Source organism: Tiliqua scincoides, chromosome 4 (genome assembly GCF_035046505.1).
Source record: "Tiliqua scincoides isolate rTilSci1 chromosome 4, rTilSci1.hap2, whole genome shotgun sequence".
Classification (NCBI taxonomy): domain Eukaryota; kingdom Metazoa; phylum Chordata; class Lepidosauria; order Squamata; family Scincidae; genus Tiliqua; species Tiliqua scincoides.
This window is the reverse complement of record NC_089824.1, coordinates 71,919,812-71,939,432: the sequence shown is the minus strand read 5'-3', so window position 1 is coordinate 71,939,432 and position 19,621 is coordinate 71,919,812. Positions and strand designations below refer to the sequence as shown.

At 40.6% G+C, this 19,621-nt stretch overlaps 1 protein-coding gene across 1 annotated transcript in view; it reads left to right on the top strand.

The window, feature by feature from the left end:
- The window catches only part of CARMIL1 (capping protein regulator and myosin 1 linker 1), a 171,401-nt gene that overhangs the window by 4,817 nt on the left and 146,963 nt on the right, over positions 1-19,621 (top strand). The window contains exon 2 of the mRNA XM_066623338.1: positions 779-876. Coding sequence (XP_066479435.1) covers positions 779-876 — 98 coding nt within the window. The remainder of the gene's footprint in view (positions 1-778; positions 877-19,621) is intronic.

The following is a 19,621-nucleotide window of genomic DNA, read 5'->3' as shown; positions in this document are numbered from 1 at the left end:
AATCCTTGAATCATGGCATCGTTTCATGCTCTAGGTTTGGTGCTTTAGTGCCGAACAGGGAATGTCCCTCAAACCTAGTACTGTATAGATACTATTGAACAGGAGACTTTCCATGCTCATTCCTTGTATCTGACAGTGGGGTCTGCCTGAAACAATATGTACAGGTACATTGTTTAGTGTGATGTTCAAGAGCTGAAGAAGCATCCTGTGCTTGTGTGACTCTTTTTTGAGAAAAACGACCATGTGAACAGGACCCAATGCAAATATTTAAATTCTGAGTTGAGAGCAGTTCTGTATTTTGGATAGACTATTCTACATTTGTCAGATAAGAACGTGGATTTGTTTTGGTATAACTGTTTAGGGGTGGCATGACTTACTTTTGGAAGGACTTTATTGTTCTTTTAGTTGACTAGTTTGACTTTAGGAATTCAGTGACAGGCCTGTGAGTTCAGCTCTTGGAGTGCCTCAGTAGCAGACTATTTTAGTTCAGCAAGTATGTATATTTTGTGAGAGCAGGAATTGAACCTGTGATTTCTTTTTTAGTTTTTACTTTATTAAGCTCTGTATAAATGCAAAGAAAAGAAGCCTGATTTCATTTTGGATATTGGTGTGTGTGACATTTTCCTTTTTAATAGGAACAGAAGAAAAATCTAGTTTTAGAAAAATGAAAATTAAAATAATTTGGTTGCAAGATCATTTCCTTGACAGTATAATAGCATAGGTATGTATTTTCCTTACAGCTTGGTGACAAAAATAATGTTGTTCTTCGCTATTTCAGAAAGTGTCAAGGACGTGATTGGGAGAAAGATAAAAATTTCAGTGAAAAAGAAAGTTAAGCTTGAAATCAAGAGTGACAAGGTGGATAACAAAATATTGGTAAGTGTACATTGATGAATTTGCATTGAATAAACTGTTTGAATAAAAACAATATTAGAAGTGATGATCCCTTACTTTAAAATGCTAGAAATGAATTATAAATGTCAATGGTTGGTTCTAGAGTCTTCTCTTGAAAAAGTTGCCTATTTTTAAAGTTGTTGATCTTGTAGTGCAGTAGTGAAGCAATGGTTGTCTGAAGATCCAAACAAAATGAAGGACCTGTTTGGCTATGAAAATGCAAGCTGAGTTGCAAAAATTCTCAAACTTTTCAGAGACCCTAGAGGCTGCTGCCTGATTCATAAATGCCAAGGGGTATGGCTGTAATGATGATTGGGTAGTAAGGCTCCCCCCAGTAGCAGCTTGTTTAACCCTTGATGCACCTACCTAGCCTGTCCTGTCAGTTATGTGAACCACCAAAAATTGGGTCACAAGCATTAATGAGTCCTGGACCCACAGTTTAAACACTCCTGAAAGATTTCTGGGGGGAGGGGAGTCTTTGTGATAATGATAGTACAGTATATCTTTTGTGTTTGCTTTTGGTAGTGTAGAAGTGTACCTACAAATCTAATACTGTAGAATAAGCTTTTAAAATTCAAAGTACACGGGTGTCCATGCAGTTTTGACTTGGCTTTCTTTGCCCATTAGGGCTTGTTTTGGTAACAGTGTAGGGAATTGCAAACGTCCCCTTCCTAAGGTGTTTTCCCTACAGGTGAAAAATACTTCCTTTAAAAAGATTTTTGGCCTGACTGTTTGATCTGATTTTTCTGATTTCATGTTTCTTTTGATGTTTTATGCCCCTTTTATTTTAAGTTGGTGTGTTGTAATATTGGATAGCTTTTGATGTTTATTGTGTATTTGTTGTTAACCTCTGTGAGCATTTCTTTGGTTATGAAAAGGCAGGATTTAAATGGTTTAATTCATTCTTGGTCCTTCTTGAAGAGCAAGCAGAGCTATGATACCACCGAAATGTAGCTTGATTATTCAGAACATCAAAGATATGTTTCCAGAACAATTGTACAACTGAATTTATGCAATGTGTTTAGGTGTGAAGAGAAGCAGGTTGTCAATGCAAACAGTTTGTGTTATGACTATCACATTCACAGAATATTTAGGAGCCTGGTAAATGATAATACCACAAGTGTCGTAGATTTGAAGAGTTTCCTGCCAGTTCATGCATATTGCATGCAAGAGGCGGTGGATTTCTGCTTAAGATATGTTTTTTAAAATGCACTATCTCTGGAAACATTTTATTCTATCTTCATTTAAGTATATGTGTTGTTGATCTGGGATAGCTAAATCTATAAATAGCATACCTTTATTCAGATCCACTTAAAGCATTTGAAATATTTCCTGTGTAATAACTTCTCAAGGATCCCCCTTCTTCTCTTAAGTTTGTGGCCCCAGGGTCTACAATTTGCATTTCCCCTGCTGCAGTTAAGTTGGGAATGTGCATCTTGATTGATAGGCCCTATTTATTTTAAAACTGTTTACATATTTGACTGACAGTTTCACTTGCGTAGTAGCGCATAAGTGGCTTTTGACTTGCGCAAAATCACTGCTGTCACCAATGGCAGACGATATTCTTGATCTGCTGTAATAATACTTTTTATAATATAAATTTGCCTCTCTTATGGCCACTACTTACTCTAGAATGGATACCTATTTATAATCAAACAATGTGTCAGTATAGTTCATATACACTAAATTGGTTGCTTGGATCTGGAAAATACACTGACAGTGCAATCCAACTCTCCCTGAGCAGGTGCAGTCATCCTTGTGCTGGCTCAGAGTGTTGTAAACACGCTGCGAAGCACATTTGACTACTCAAGAGCTAGCAGTGCTGGCTGGAGTAGGTAGGCTTGCATTGACTGGTGCAGGGGTGTGGGGAGGGTGGTGGCGAGACAGGGAGGGGGCATTTTGGGGTGTGGGGAGGGTGGATCAGGCCCAGGAGTGGGGCAGGATTGGCAGATGTCTCCTCCACTGTATGCTAACCCACTTCCTGGGCCTCCCGCTGGGTTTACCAGATTTGCACCAGCTAAATAGGTGATGCAGATCCGAGAAGCTCCATAGGGCAGGCTGGGGCATTACTCAGGGTAAGGGGAAATTTTCCCAAGGAAATCAATCTCCTAACTTGTTGTGGATATAGTGCAGGCCATGCAACCTGGCTGTGCCAGCTCAATTTAGGGTTGGGTTGTGAAGTGGCAACTGGGAAAGATCATGCCCAGTAGCATAGCTAGAGGAGGTGCAAAGCACTAAGATTTGCATAGCATCTTGCCACAATGTTCAAGCAGACCCTCCCCCTCCCCTTTGGAGGCATTGCTGGCTGCTAGAGCAAAACAAATGAGATGCTACTGATCATGCCTCTATATTTTTGCAAAGGCAAGAAAGCAACTTAATTTGTGAGCATAAAAAGAGTATAGTACACCTATGGTACAGTATTTTGTGTGGTCTTACCTTGAGACTACAAGATGAGTACTCTAAGAGCTCCTTTCACAAAGGTCAATAGATTGATCTTGCAAGCACATGCGACCTCATAGAAGGAAATGAATTTGATGGATTTGCAAGCTCCTTACATCCCAGGGAGCTTTTGTGAGCAACTAGTTAATATTTGGAAGTTAATTTTGCAGATCAGTGCTGTTATAATATACATATTTTAGGAGCTAATGTAGATTTTCTGGTGAAAATATCAAGCATAGTTTATTCACACTCTATCAACCTTGTATGTCTGGAGTCCCAAAGTGAGGTGCACTGTCCCCCATGTTATATGTCAGTGGTTCAGGAATATGAGGAAACAAACATGGCTGCTCCCATCATGTCTAATTTGGCCCTAAGAGCAATCCTCCTTATGTGGACCTCTCAGTTCCACCGTATCTGTCTCCTTTTTATCGAATTATATGTCTAGCGTAGAGCAACAAATACAGTTGCCCATAGTATGTGCAGTTAACTTGCATAAATTCAACTACATGTGCTTGGTGAATTTTTTAAAAACCCAAGAAAAAAATCTGTTTAAATACTGTAGGCGATTCAGCCCACAATTCAATCTACTAAATGCATGCCTGAAAGTGAGCATTAGTGAGTGAAGAGGCTGCTGATTCTCAGTTGATCTCAGCTCCTACTTGCCTCTCTTGCAGTTTTTAAAGAAATAGTATATATTTTTCAGACATAGTGGATTTTTAAGGTAATTTTGAGTATACATGCAAGCTCCCATATACACAGGAAATCCATTCCAGCCCCTCTCTGCAGAGATGGAAACCATGGGTGTGGGGAAACCCTGTCTTCCCACCCCTGCGCATACCCCCCACATCCATTAACATAGTTTAGAGTCTTTCCATGCCCGATCTGGCCTGATCTCGGAAGCTAAGCAGGGTCAGGCCTGGTTAGTACTTGGATGGGAGACCGCCTGAGAATACCGGGTGCTGTAGGCTTATACCATAGTCTTTCGAGACTGAAGGTTGCCAACCAAGGCAAAAATGTTTTCTTTTACAGGTCACTATAAGTGTTCAAGCTTATAGCGATGTTAAGGCAGGCTGTAGGCAGCCTGAATGCTTGAACAAACTAGATCGATACTAACAGGAAGCAGGAACTGCTTGGAGAGGTTGTGGAACCATGGAAAATTGAATCTGAATCTCTGCCTGTAAGATTTTTGTTTTATGCTCTTCCCTTCCAACATAACTATCGTGTAAGATGAGGGGCAGCTGAAAACTTATTTGCTTTTGTTTATGCAGGTATGTGCCTAGGACCATTTCATAAAAAAAAACACAGCAGAATTATGCTGTTTATTATTGGATTTTGCTTTGGCTCTTCCTTCAAAGTCTTACCTGTTTGTGGTATTTTGCTACTTTGTGGTATGTATCTAAACAGTCTGCTGACAACATGACCTCAAGGTTTGAATATCTCTTGGCCTGCTCATTGCTACCTGTTACAAGCAGATCTGAGGAAGGAGAAGAGTTGTAATTTAATTTTGGATCAGGTTCATAATCATGTGAATATGTTGTTTCTATCCTCAGGCTGCAGTCCTGTGCACACAAAGGTGTAAGTTCTATTAAACTTGGTGAATTAACCAATAAAAATATATGTAAATTATACAGATTAAATTGTGAGAAAGTCGGAACACTTTTCTCCTGATCGTTTGTTTAGTACAGCAAGTTTAGGTCAGAACTTTGGTAAATTCCAGTTCTACTAGGTCCCTCCCTGGGAGAGCGGTTTTGATTACTGTTTTGATGACATGATCTGGTTAATTAAAGGAAACAAAAGGTTCTTTATCTAGAAGTGGGGTAAAGGAAGTGGGGTTAAGGAACAAAACCAGCATTAATGTTTCACAAGTGTTGGAGCCTAGCCATGTGAATACTAAATGACAAATATTACAGTCTGACCGCAGTTGGAGGCTACCAAAAAGTGCTAGTTCCTAGTGGTTATATTTGATTGTCCTTTGTTGTAGAAATTATCCCAATTACATGCAGGAGTCCTATGTCATCCTTGGTGACTAGCATAATGGCATCGACTGTGTTACTGCAAAGTCTTCATTCTAGCACCAGCCACCAAGGGCATAAACAACTGGGCTAAGGCACATACTGAGAGTCTTTCCAACCTGAATCTCAATATGCTGAGCAGTGCCACACAGAATTGCTTTTTAGTGGCTGCCTCTTGGACCTGTGATAATGGGCCCTCTGATACCAAACACTTGATAGCAGTATCTGTAATAGCTTTGAGCATAGGAAAGGTGATACATATTATAACCTAATTATCCATGGATTTTTTACCTGTGGTTTTATCTCAGTGCAATGAGAAGGACCCTTTAAATTAAAGGAAAAAAGTCATTTAACAATAGCCTTATTAATGCAAGAGACGGCAGCCAGCTGACAATCCATCAATCATTCTCTCTCCAGGCACCTAGAACGGCTTCACTCCAAGGCAAGCAACCCCTCCTCCCTGAGCACATGAAAGAAAGGTACAGGTGTGCGCCCCTTAGCGACCTACCGGCTTACGCCAGGATCGCATATGCGACAACCATGTGTGGTCACGTGGTCGTCAGGGGCGCACACCGGAAGTTGCGTGAGAGGTGCAATTTCCCTCAGTCTGAGCCTTGCAGAGGCAGTGCTCGGTTGTGTGCTGCCTCTGGGAGGCTCAGACAACTCTCCGGAGGTGAGGGGAACAGAGTATCTCTTTCCCTGTGGAGGGTTCAGATTGCATCAAGCACTGCTTGATGACGAGGATCGTGGTCCCAATCCCTGTCGTTAACTGGCACATGACTGTAATCACTTTGCATTCATTTCCAGCGCTGTACTCTGGGTGAAGGGAGGGGTTACGAGCTCAGAGTGAAGCCTTTCTAAGTGCCTGGAGAGAGACTGATGGATTGTCTGCCTAATGATTATGTCTTATATCAAAAAGGTCAGCAAGGCTGTTTTTAAATCGCCTAGCAAAGGAACAGTGTTTTTTAAATGGATTTACTTTAATGCGATTTTTGCCAATCACGTGAGTTCTGGGAACAGAACCCTTGTGAATAACGAGATTCAACCTGTATATCAATCTTTTAAATAAATTAATTTAAATAAATTAGATACGATAACCGTATCAGCCTATAATTAAACTCTTAATTGAGAGAATATAGTAATTTGAAATACAAAATAAAACACCAGGGCTAAAACCAGTTATTTGTAGAAAGATTTGATGGCAGACGATTAGGTGAAATGAGGACATTCATTTGGGATGAGACACTTCAGAGGAAGACTGTTAACAATCTGAAGTAGTTAGAACATCGACTTTCAAACGTTTCAGTCTCCAGAGCCTTTTGCACTCTTAAAAGGAGTCTCTGGAAGCCCCACCAGCACATGTACAGAGTCTTGGGGAGCCCAAGAGTACTGAGTCAAGTCAAACCCAATGCCAAATACCAGAGAAGATCTGGAACAGGAGGGGAAGGAGAGATACTAACAGGGAACACAGGAAGGACAGACCCCAAATTAAAGCATATTAAAACAAAGATGCAAACAAAATATTTCTTATCTTCATCCATAAGAATCCTTCTTTAATAAAGACATGCACATGTTTCAGAAAGGACCTGGCTTTTAGCAGACCTCCAAAGGGAAGGAAGTGTACAACTCAGGAGAAACCCTAGCTGTCGTACTTCAGACTGTACCTTCCCAACAGGTCGTCCAGTCTGGTCATGCTGGCATGTTATGGAGAAGGTGGATGTCTGTATATGTATAATTGCTTAGGGCTTTGCTTTATAACTACAGTACAGCTTTACCCTTATGTTTTTTATCTCCAGACTTTGAAGGAGGTGGATTAATAATAGGAGAAGCATATTTAGGTGATAAGATTTGACACTTGGTCAGTTGCCTCCTTCCTCCTTTCTTGTTTTTGGATATTCAGAAAGCAAGGCAATGGTAGGTCAGTCTTAAAACATTCATTACTCCTTGTTTGATTCTATCTTGTACGCCTGTAGCGAAGTACCTAAGAGTTTGAGCTTTGAATGAAGGAATTCCCAGTTTATATCTTGCCTCTGCAGTGAACCCATTGGAAAGCCTAAGACCTCATCTGCCATGTACGATATTCTATTTTCATTGTTCATTCTAAGTGAATTCTAAGTGTTTAAAAAAAACAAAACTTGATTTGCCACCATAGGAGTGTGCTTTGTTAGGTGAGACTGAGAAGCGCTGTCTTCTAGTGATAGCATGAAGCAAACAAATTATCTAGCACTTGTAGGGCGTTATTGCAGTATGTACGGGGCAATGATTTTGAAAACTGCCTTGTTAAGTCTGTAGAAGCGATTCATTTTGGCATACTCCTGCAGCAGGTATTGGAGCCTGTGTTTCTGCACTATAATTTTGGACAATGTTATGTTTGGTTGGGGTGTGGTAGGGATTTAATTAATAGGTGTAGAAGTGGAAAATGGTTGATTTTGTGAGACCTTGCAACATGTTCTGTCTATTTGTTATCCCTGGTCAGTGACCTTATTTTACATAATGATGCAGGACATGTGTAAAAAGCTTACCCATACAGAGTTCCATGTGCTTGGTCTTGTATCTAAACAGGATTGTCAGTTTTTGTGGTGTTATGCTGCTGGTCTGCTGCTGCATCTTCCTTGTGAGCTAACTAGGAATGATGCTAGGTCCATAGTTAAATTTGTACTGCATGTCCATGGTTGCATTTTAAATTGGATTTGGGTCCCTTTTTTGGATCTGCTGAAGTGCTGGAGCTGAAACGATGAAAGTAGCATGTTTCCCCAACCCAGCACATGCTTGCACAGCTGAAGGACTTCCCTATCCTTCATCCTGAGTCTGTTGGAGGGTTGAAGTGTCTTGGTCTTGTTTAGGGAAGTTAAACATGGCTTTCTGCTTTTATTTCTCAGTTCAAGAAAGTCCGCACAAATGACCTTGGGATTAAAGCTCATTCCCCCATTGGGTCTATCCGCTGTAGGGAGTACAGGGCTATGGAACTGTAAAGAGACCTTCCAGTACAGCTTAAGAGCATTTGGAATGTGGCTTTGGCCATGGTTTTCTCACCAGATGAGAAAGACGGCAAGCGGGGGGACAACCTGCTTCTTTATTAACCCTTGCCTGTTCCATTCTGATTGTAAACAATTGTACAGGGCATGTGATGGCTCTTGGTGCAGTAGTATCAAAATCAGTTTTTAATTAAGCTGTATCCAAAATACACTGAGTAAAATAGCTGTCATGGTAACTTGTCAAGTTTTGGCCCTGCTAACTGGGCTAAGAGACATCTTCCAACTGGTGATTGGCTTATATCTGCGGTTTTCAAACTCTCCGGGAATTTGAAACCCGCAGTAAGTCTTTGCGGGGGTGGGGGGAGGCAGCAGGGGCAGGGGGAAGGCAACAACGCGATCCCCAGGATTGTGTTGCTCAGGGGGCTGCAGGGACTGGGGTGCACCCTCCAGTCCCTGCAGCAGCCATCCCTGTGTGCGGGGAGCCCTGCGCGAGTGCTTGCAGGGTGCCCCAGGTCAGGGAAAGGGAGAGTGGCGCGATTTGCTCTGCCTCCGCAAAAGCGGAAGCAGAGCGCGATCACACCACTCTCCCTTTCCCTGACCTGGGACGCCCTGCAGGCACTTGCACAGGGCTCCCTGCACACAGGGACGGCTGCTGCAGGGACTGGGGGGTGCACACCAGTCCATGCAGCCCCGTCAGATGGGAAAGCGGAGTGATCATGCTCTGCTTCCGGTTTTGTGGAGCGGGGTGCGATTACTCTGCTTTCACTTTTCCTGACCTGGGGAGCCCTGTCGAAGGTTGCACAGGGCTCCCTGCACCCCCGGGAGGCTGCAGAAGGCTTGGGCAAGTGCACCCAAGCCCCTGCAGCCCCCTTGAGTGGCACGATCCGCAGGATCGTGCTGCTGCCTTTCCCCGTCTCCTGGCTGCTCCTGCCCCTTAAGGGGGCAGAGGCCAGGACCCACAGGCTGGGGCGTCGCGATGCCCCAGTTTGAATACCACTGGCTTATGTGATTTGCTTAGTGGAGCAAAGAAGCTGTGTCTATTCTCTCCAGCACATCTTCTTTGCCAGTGCTGTTTACTGGTGTCCCTACTGTAGCTACAATCTTATGCACATTTTCCTGAAAGTAAGCTCCATTGAAGAAAATGAGACTTCTGAGTAGAAAAGCATAGGATTGTGCTCTTTCTTTTAGATTGTGAACCATCTGGGACAGAAAACCATTTTAAAATTTCTTTGGTAAACCATTTTGCGAATTTTTGTTGCTGTTGACAGGTGGTATATCTATATTTTATTGTTTATTATTTAGTTCTTCCCAGAAATCCTAGTTATGCTACTTTTATATTGTTTAACATAAATACCTGTCTATTGGTGAACAAAACTGGGCAAATTTCTAGAAACTATAGTTGATGGAGATATAAAAATTGCTCAAGGCAGTATGTTGACTGTGAATATTGCCTATAGCAGGGGTGTCAAACTCGTTTCATACAGTGGGCTGAATAGCATTCATAATGCCTGCTGAAGGCCGAAGATGATGTCATTAGGCAGGAAGTGATGTCTTTCAACAGGTCGTAACCAGAAATAAGCCCCCTTTTCTCACTTAGGAACTCATTAGCTGCAAATGACAGAAGAGAAAATATATAAATCTTGATCATAATTCAAGATATGGGAGAGCCCAATTATCATGCGGGATGCATTTTCAGCAGTGCCACCTCAGCACAGCTCAGCAGCTGAGAGCTCGAGGGCCAGATGAAAAGCTTCAGTGGGCATCCGGCCCCCGGGCCTTATGTTTGACACCCCTGGCCTATACAGTACTGAAACTGGTATCTTTTGCTGCTTCTCATAGTTGTCATGAGTTTCTGTTCATATACAATTTGCTCACATTAATGAATACTGCACATCTAATTCTGTGGTGTTTGTTGATCTGTATGCCAAGAAATATGGAAATAAAATACTATAAACCAAATGCTGCGTTTTCTATTTAAAAATGCATCTTGTACTCCTGATGTGAATTGTTTTTTGCATTTGGGTCTCAAGGATTGAGTTTGCTACATTGTTTTTGTAGTAGCTGGATATTCAAATGCGCTCTACAAGGACTACGCATTGTTAAAGACTGACCTAATTACATAACTGTGGGTATGAGAAAATAAAAATTTTGCTAGCCAATCAGAAAAATGTTGGAAGTTGGTAGTACTGTTGCTGATAGTAAAGTGACCTTTAAGGCTGTAATTTGGGTAGTCAGCACATTCCAGTTTGTGGCTTCTGTTCATTCAGGAACTTCTATTTGCATACCAGCTCTTTTTTTATCTTGGAAGTAGCCTTGAAAAGAGAGTGCAGAATTGTGCTGTTCTCTGCATTAATTTTTTGCTTTAAAAAAGAGAAAGAAATCAAGTAATGTATCTTTTAAAGTTTATGTAAATAGACTTTGTGACTTTTGTCCTAAGCTTAAGTTAATGCTTAAGTATTACATTTCTTTCTTCTTCTTCTAGTGGGGTTTTGTATGTTAGCAGCTGCATGAAAAGCAGAAGTTCAGTGGATGAAACTTTTCCTGGCACACACATGCAGTCGGGGGAAAATTCCACCTGCTGAACATGTGATTGTCATACAACTGTTTAAAGACTCATGACCGTAGTGGATAAAAGCACCCCATGTCCAAGTTTATTGACTTTAAATATGTACTGGAGAATGTTCATGCGGAAAAAATATATTGGTCCCTGGACACTAATAAAGGAAGCTGGTGTATTGAACCAGCAGCTAGTGCATTTGCTTGCCTTCCCCTGCTTAGTTCATGGACAGATGCAAGCATCCAGGTTGGGAGACATGTATTGGGACTTGAATATACCTATTAGATTATTTACATAGGAGCATGGCAATTGGATGGCAAATAAATGTAGTGCACCTCTGTTTTAATAATTGTGTGGCAAAGAAAATGTTGGCAGGTGTGACTTTTCTCACTCCTGTATTCCAAGCCGCAGCTGCCAAAGTCTACACAAGATATAAGAACTCTGTTGTCTTCTACATATGGTCAGTCCATGGCCCCAACAGGCTTGAGAGCTGCTACAAATTAAATTGTTAAAAGCAACCTACTTATCCTTCTAGTAAGACTGTTCAAAGCGGTAGCAAGATATAAATTTAAAATGGTAATACACACTGTCTATTCTAGTGGCTGTCTGCTGGTATTCATTTGCATCTTTTTAGATTGTGAGTCCTTTTGGGACAGGGAGCCATTTAGTTATTTGATTTTCTCTGTAAACCGCTTTGTGAACTGTTAGTTGAAAAGCGGTATATAAATACTGTTAGTAATAATAATAATATGTTGTTCCCTCAGGGGTGATGGCCGGGAGATATCATAAGATCCCGTACCAAGACCGCTGCTGTCCCTGTAATCAAGGGTTGGCTGAATCACTTTTGCATACTGTATAGTGTTTATTGCCCCATGGCATGGCAGTGCTTGCTCTGCCTATTTGATACCTATTCTGGTTGACGAGGATGGACTCTCAGAAATGGTGAAAACGTTTCTTTTAAATATTTGCTCACCTGAGAAAATGAAGGAGGTCTTGAAGTTTGTGCTGGAGGTGATAAAGAAACAAAATTATGGTATAGGATAATGCTTTAAAGTTCCTTGGTGGTTTGGAAATAGCTAAATTTAATGTAATTGTTAGGTGGATATGGATATTATGGATATTTTAGGTTTTAGGTTTAATTTACCTTTTTTATTTTATGTTTTGCAGTATTTAAGGACAACTTTTAAGGCTTTATTTAGTCTTGTCACCTGATATAGCTGAAAGAAATGGTAACCTTTCCAGTTATACTTCTCACTGGGTTGCTATTTTTGGGATGCACGCCAATAAAGGTGATTCAAAAATTCAAAATTACTTTCATAATGAAAAAATGGTCACATTGAAATTAATGAGCAGTAAGCTAGTCATAACTAACATTTTTCATTGATTTCAATGGTCCTTAGTTGTGGCTTTCTTTCAATATAACCTGAAAAATAAATTCTGCATCAGACAAACCCCATACTTTTCCCTTCCTCTTTTAAAGAACAGAATTGTGAGACCTTTTCCATAGTTCTTCTATGGTTCATTCCTGTCTGGTTCATTCCTGTCTTGTATCTAGTGCTGCTCACTGTATTGCTGGCAGCTTAAACACCTTTATCAATCCTCATTTTGTTTTAGGCCTGTGATTTTCAAAACCAAAGTGAAATACAGTACATGTTGTTATAGACTACTGAAAACAAAAGCTTCTTCTCCTCTTGCTTGAAAAGTGTATCCTGTAGGGAAATGAACATGGTTTGCCCAGCAATCATGTCTGGATGAGTTGGCCAAAGGTCGCTGTGACTATATTTATTGCACTTTATCAGGAATTGTGTTTAAAGTTATAGGATTGTCTTCTCCATCTTGGTTTCCTAATCTCTGGCCACTTTTCCACTCAGCATCATAGATTGCAACTTGATCTAAAGCACTTGACTTTAATGTGTTGTATGGCCAAGTTAAATGCTTTTTGAGTACTTTTAAAATATATGGTACTCTATGAATCATTCATATGTATTGCATTAGAAATGCTTTCTAACCATTCCATTAGAATAGTTTATTTATATTTGCACTGCTTTTAAAAAATCCATGCACTTTCAAGGGTTAACAACGTTATGATTATATGTACTTACTAAACACAATTAATAAACCAAAATAAAATGATACTAAATTCTAGAAAAAAAAAACTGAGATGAAAATTACTAGAGAAAACTGCGTTATTCCTGCAGAAACTGCTGATTTTATTCTCTGAATTGTTATGGTCTGCAAACTTGCAGGCTAGCCACCCAGGCACATTAGTTATCCATTCCTAGTTACTTAATAATCCTGGCAGCCATTGAAGTCCAGGGTGTAAATCTGCATTAATACATTAGCTAGGATAATACCATTATGTTCCTGCAGTATTTGCCTAGATACAGTATTAGAATATCTAATATTAAAGATTAATATTAGAATTAATCTCCTGCAAGCATAACCATATTTTGTATAATTTTTATTGTAGCATACACATTCCATTTCCCCAAACCATAATAACATTTCGAATTTACAGACATGGCCAATATACATATACAGTATACATAAATTGCAATGCGTTACTGCATATGCACGTACACATTCTATTTTTTTCCACTCTTATTCCATCCCCTCTCATTTTCTACCTAAACCAATCTCTGCTTTCTTTGGCTATAGGTCCGAACTGTTCTTGGGTATAGGTAAACAAGTGTTTCTTAAAGAATTGAACATGAAAGTATTTTGAGGCAGGCTTTGTTCCCATAATATATACACATTTTTGTCTCGTTGTTGCTTCCAGTCAAACAGTTCTGTTTTTTTTAACTCAAAAAAACTGTTTACTAGAGGCAGGTATGGGATAATTGTGCAATATATGGTGAAAGCAGCTATCTTTCAGGTTGCTCTGAACTATCTGGAGGAAAAGCCCCTATTGTTTGCCTCCAGCTTCTACTATTCTTTGTCTCTATCCTGTGCTGAGAACATTAGAATATAGACTCTGTTTTGTATTCATCAAGCACTACTGTGCCATAACTTCTATATTTTAATGGTAGTGGCAGATATAGTGTATGCAGTCACAAAATGGGAATGCTGAGTAATGATAAATAAAGCTACCACAGAGAGCATGTAGAAGATTTTCTTTTAAACATGTGGTTGTACATTGGAGCCAGTAATTAATATAGGAGTGAAGGAACAGGTTAGATAATACAGTGTATGCTAAATGAAAGTTTTGTTCAACATACTGATAAAGTATGAAACTGAGGGAATGCATTCAGACCTGCTGAGTGTTCTGCATATGTAAAAATACAAGATGGCACTATGCTTTATGTGCAATTGTGAGAGAATAGTATTCATGACTGGGAGTGCTGGACTCTTAGTACTAATTTCTCTGAATTGAAGAGCAACACTCCTGTGTGGCATTGCATAGTTGTTTTTTTTTTTAAGAGTACCAAAAGCAAAAAGTTGAAGCTAAATCACTTGGAATTTTTTTTTAATCCTACATTGATGAGTTTGCAGTGAACAAAGTATATGTATTCTGTATATGGCGTGGTGCTGGAGAGAAAGAGGATGCATGCCTTTTTAGAAAAATTGTTTCAGATTGAGTATCCCTTATCCTTATCCAAAACTCTGAAATGGCCCAAAATCTGAAAAAACATTTATGCCATTGTTTTTTTACTGTATTAATATGGCATTTTTTGTCCACATGGGTGACTAAGAGCCCAGTCCTGGGCTCAGCGTGCCGGCTCACCGCCAGCACGCAATGTCACAAATGTGTTGTAAAGCACGTTTGTGAGGCTTACTGCTGGGCAAGCACTAGTGGTAGCCCAGCACCTCCCGGAGCTGGGCTAGCACCAGGATGGTGTCTGATCTCTATTGCTTGGTGGTCGCACAGACTGCCAATCCGCAGTAAAGTAAGCTGAGGTGGGGAGGAGGCATGACAGGGAGGTGGGGAGAGGTTGGGGAGGCATGCCGGGGGAGAGGGAATGGGGAAGGAGAATCCGGAGCCTTCGTGTGGGCCTCGCTGCCCGACATGAACGCTTTAACCTTACCGCCAGCCTTTTGGTTGGCAGTGAATCAATTGTGTGTGTGTGGGGAGGCTACTATTATTTGGTGTTTGGCTGTAATATTTGGTGTTTCCAGCAAGGTGACAACTTGCAAAATCAGCATGGGTCAGCTCCATACTCTGGCTAGAGTTCATGGCTATTCCAAGCAGGGGAAACCTAATGGCCGTGTTTCTCATCCCTTAACTTCTAATCAGTAACGTGTTTTCAAAATTTAAATAATTTAAATATTGGCTATATCTTGTAAGGAGTGAGGTCCCTCGGGATATTCTATTTATGAGCTTGCACAAACTATTCTTTGAAAATCTTTGAGTGTGCATTTGGGGATAAGCATTCTGTGAAACATGGAAAATTTCAGGTAGAAAGCTTATAGTAAATTGGAAATGGGTTTCATTTTCAGGGAGAAGTATTATACTGACTTCACAATTCTCAAATTCTGTGATTTAAGGCCTCAACTTTGTAGATTTCATTCCGTTTTTCAAAATAGTATATTTTTCTAATCATTACTTGTGCTAAGGACTTGTAAGTAGTTAATAGGTCTCCTTATGGAGAAATATAATTTATATGTTCTGTTACTGTGCAGTGTCCTGCTCCTTCTACAATCCTAAAATAATTGTTTTGTGGAACCATTCCAGGGAAAGACTTGGAGTGTCCTTGTATTTGAATTAAGCATAGCAGTTGTGCGTGAACCAGAAAGTCTAGTTTCATAAAGACAGAGAGGGTTTCTCCAGAAATCTTGTAAGCTGAAAAATTATGGACACTCTACTGCCCTTTGGGCAATAACCACTTTTGGTACATATGAAATATATTTAGGCTGCCAGAGCTCTTGATGTAATATGGTGAATGGGTCAGTTTGTATCCCTGAAGACTGAGAAGGAAGTGGAGGTAGTTAATGCTTTTGAATCAGATCTTTATCCTGGAGGATATGGGGAATTTTGGTTAAAGAACACTAAGATTAAAGAATGCTATGAAATGAATAATTTATTAAGTGTAAAACAAGAAGTGTTGGAGTTATGTGATTGCAAAGTATACATCGGTTGAGAAACGAGACTGCGAGAAAACATAATGAGGCTGGTTCATGGTAAAGTTCTAGATTTGAAATATATGTTGATGTGAAGCATGTTTCTTGGGTCCCCTTAGGGCAGTGATTCCCAGCATTTAGGAGTCTATGGACCACTGAGACAAAAACTGGAATCTCATGGACCACATGCTGTGCTGTCTGCTGTCAGTCTCTTCTCCACCCTCTCTTGTGGTCTATGGGGAAACATCTCCTGAGTGAGTACCCCTGGATTACCAGAGAGGGTGGAGAATGGACTGCCCACAGCTATTGCCTTCAGTGTCTCCGCCATCTCTGGTGGTCCATGGGGAATAATCTCCCAAGTGAGCACTCCCCCATGGACTACCAGAGAAGGTGGAAAAAGGACTGCCCTCAAGTACTGGATGCGGACAGTCCATTCTCCACCCTCTCCAGTGGTCTGTGGGGAAGCACTTGCTGTGCAAGACACTGGAAGTGATCAAAGGCAATATTTTTCCTGAGTCTTCGTGGACCACTTCTCAAGGACTCACTTGACCATCTGTGGTCCATTGGCCACAGTTTGGGAACCAGTGCCTTAGGGAGAGAAAGCCGCCATGGATCCTTGTAGATAAAGAAGAGAAATATGGTAAATAAACAGATGTTGTGATTACACAGCCTTTCCAAAGTGCACTCAGTTTGCATGCTCAAAATGAGCATGAGCTCAAAGCAGGTTTATTTAATCTCAGTGATGCCAATGAGTCTTATTTTTGAGTGTGCATTCTCAGGATTGTGTCCTTAATGTTCTAAAATGAGCAGTACAGCAACAGCTGATATTTGGCAGTTTCTTAACCCAACAACAATAACAGAAAGCATAACATAAGTGATACAGTCCATATGTTAGTGTAATGAAAAAGTTGGCAACTGAATATAATAATAATAATAATACAGGTATTTATATACCACCTTTCTTGGTCTTTATTCAAGACTTTATTCAAGGCGGTTTACATAGGCAGGCTTATTTAAATCCCCGTAGGGATTTTTACAAATGAAAGAAGGTTCTTTCTTTCAAGAACCACAACATTCAGGTGTTTCTCTCTGATCTGGTGTCGTACACTTGGGTCTCCCTCCCAGGGTTTTGGGTGCTCAGAGTTGTTGGTTCTGAACCCTAGAGCCCTCAAAGATCCCTGTTCGGTAGTACTGCCACCACCCTTTAAGAGCCAGTGCCTCAGTCCAGGGAAACCGAGACCCTCTAGGCTTAACTATATCCCTTGTAGGCACTGAACACTTTCTTTACTTAAAGCCTCAGTCCTCAAGTTTCTAGTCCACAATGAGGATTTTTGGTAGCTTGCTGAACGGCTAGGCAGGATTCTGAACCTTTGTCCCCAACAGACAATGAACCAACATGGTAAAAAGATTTTCTACTTTATTAAATACATAGGGTTACAAAAAGTTACAAAAGGCAGCAAACGCTAGAGGCATAAAACGTCTAGGAAACATATCAGCATAAAACAACAAAGCTAACTGGCTAACTCTATTAATCTCTGACTCTCACCTGGGTCAGCTTCTTTTGTAGATCCTCAGTTACCTAAGAGGCCACATGGTCCTGGTGGGGCAGGATGTGCACCCACCACCTCTCTCACTAGAGACAAGGAACAAAGACCCTGTCCTCCAGAAGTGGGGCTGGAAGCTCGCCCTCTCAGCTCTTCTTCCCTCCTGGAGATCTACAGCTGCATTCCATCCTCGAACTGGCGACCTTGTGGATGTTACCTTCAGGCAAATGGGGACTCTACCCCCTAGACCAGACCTCCTGCCCAAATATTTACAAATATTGTTCTGTCAATATTCCAATGTTCTATTACACTCTGACATGACCAAGAAACAGAACACAGAGCAGGGAGCTTTGTGGAGAAGGCTTGATTCTCAGTATGGTTTCTGGTGTGCATGGAGCAAAAAAATTGGTTTAGACTCCCCCCCCCCCTTTAAGGAGTTCCTGAGTGCACTCAGGTCACTTTCTTCCATAGCATGGATATACAGTATTTGTTCCTAGGGGGAAAAGCTCAGTGCTGCACTTGAGAACAATACTTCACCCTTACTCTGGGGGCTAGGCCCAAGCTGCTTGGGATCCTGCAGGATGTGTGTCTGTGTGTTGAGTGCATGGCAGTACGCTGCATCAGGTTTAGCACTAGCCCATAGGGCATCTTTTTGCAAATTAAAAAAAGTGCGCCTTCCTCCCCACCAGAAGTAAATTTCTGTTGAAATTCTACCTCTTCTGATGTGAATGGCACCTGCTTACATGTGATGCTCTTGTGCAGTGAACAACCTACACAACAGTATATGGCAGCCCAGCACTGCACCCTGGGATATGCTATTCCACCACACACTTAATCAGCCATCTATCATCATGTTAGGATATTTCTTTTCCTTTAAAAATATTGTATTTATCAAAACGTTAAAAACTGGGGCAGTATGCATTTTTGTTGTGATCACTAAATGCTTGTTCTGCCTGTTACAAATAAGTTTTATTCATATTACTTCTTTAAAGTTCAATGAAGGGGTACTGCAATTCCCAGTCTAATTACTCTAAAACAGTGGTTCCCAAACTATGGGTCTGTGGTCCACCAGTGGGTCCTGACCCAATTTTTGGTGGGTCACAAACCCTGACAATTTGAGTAGATTATGACTAGACTAGACAATCAAATTAGACTATGTGCATCAAGGTTAAACAATCTGTTGTTTGGTGAGGACCAGTATGACCAAGGTGAGTCCTGATGCTAAAAAGCTTGGGAACCACTGCTCTAGTCTAAAACAATCTTATTGAATGTGTCAGTACCAGAGAATATCGGAATAGGGCTGCAATTTTCATTCCTTGTGGATACTTGTGGTAAAGTGCTGCATAAAGAGGAGCTGTTCAGCATACACTGTATAACTGTAAAAAAGGCATGGTTTCATAATGCAACTTGCAATCACTATGCCTGATCATAAGCTAGAAAATCTGGGGCAGGAAATCAAAAATGAACAATTTTTGCAGACAGAAGAAAGTGGAATTTTGTGTCATTTTTCAACAGCAAGAATCATATCTAATTTGATTTATCTCCTTGGGTCTTTTCATAAACGAGATGGGTTCAGTTGTATTGTGTATCCGTAGTGTAAGATCTGCTTTGGATATTATACTTGGGCTGAAATCCTATGCACAGTTACTTAGGAGTAAACCCCATCGGACATAGTGGGGACTTACTTCTGAGTAACCATATATAGGATTGCATTGTTTGTGCATTTGGAAAATCAGTAAAGCAAAAAGAGAAAATGTTAGTCTCCTTAATAGATGAGAAGTAAACAAGTTAAATTCAGTTAGGTATATCTGGTCTAGAAGATCTATCTTCCTCACAACCAAATTTTATATGATCTCACAACCAAATTTTAAATCAAAAGGAATCTGAGAAACATCTGCTTTAGGATCATGCCCCTGTCTTCTAATATTAACAAAGCAGTCACTTTATGTTCCTAAAGCAGGTAAAAGTAGTATCTGGAAATAGGAAACTGAAACCTTCTTCTTTTGAAATACTGAATTGAATTCCGAGAACCTTTATTGGCATACAATTTGAAGTACTGCAATACCTTGCACTTTTTATGGTTAGGAATCAAAGCATGGATGAAAGTCAAAAATTGATGAATGTGAAAGCATAGCCTTATTC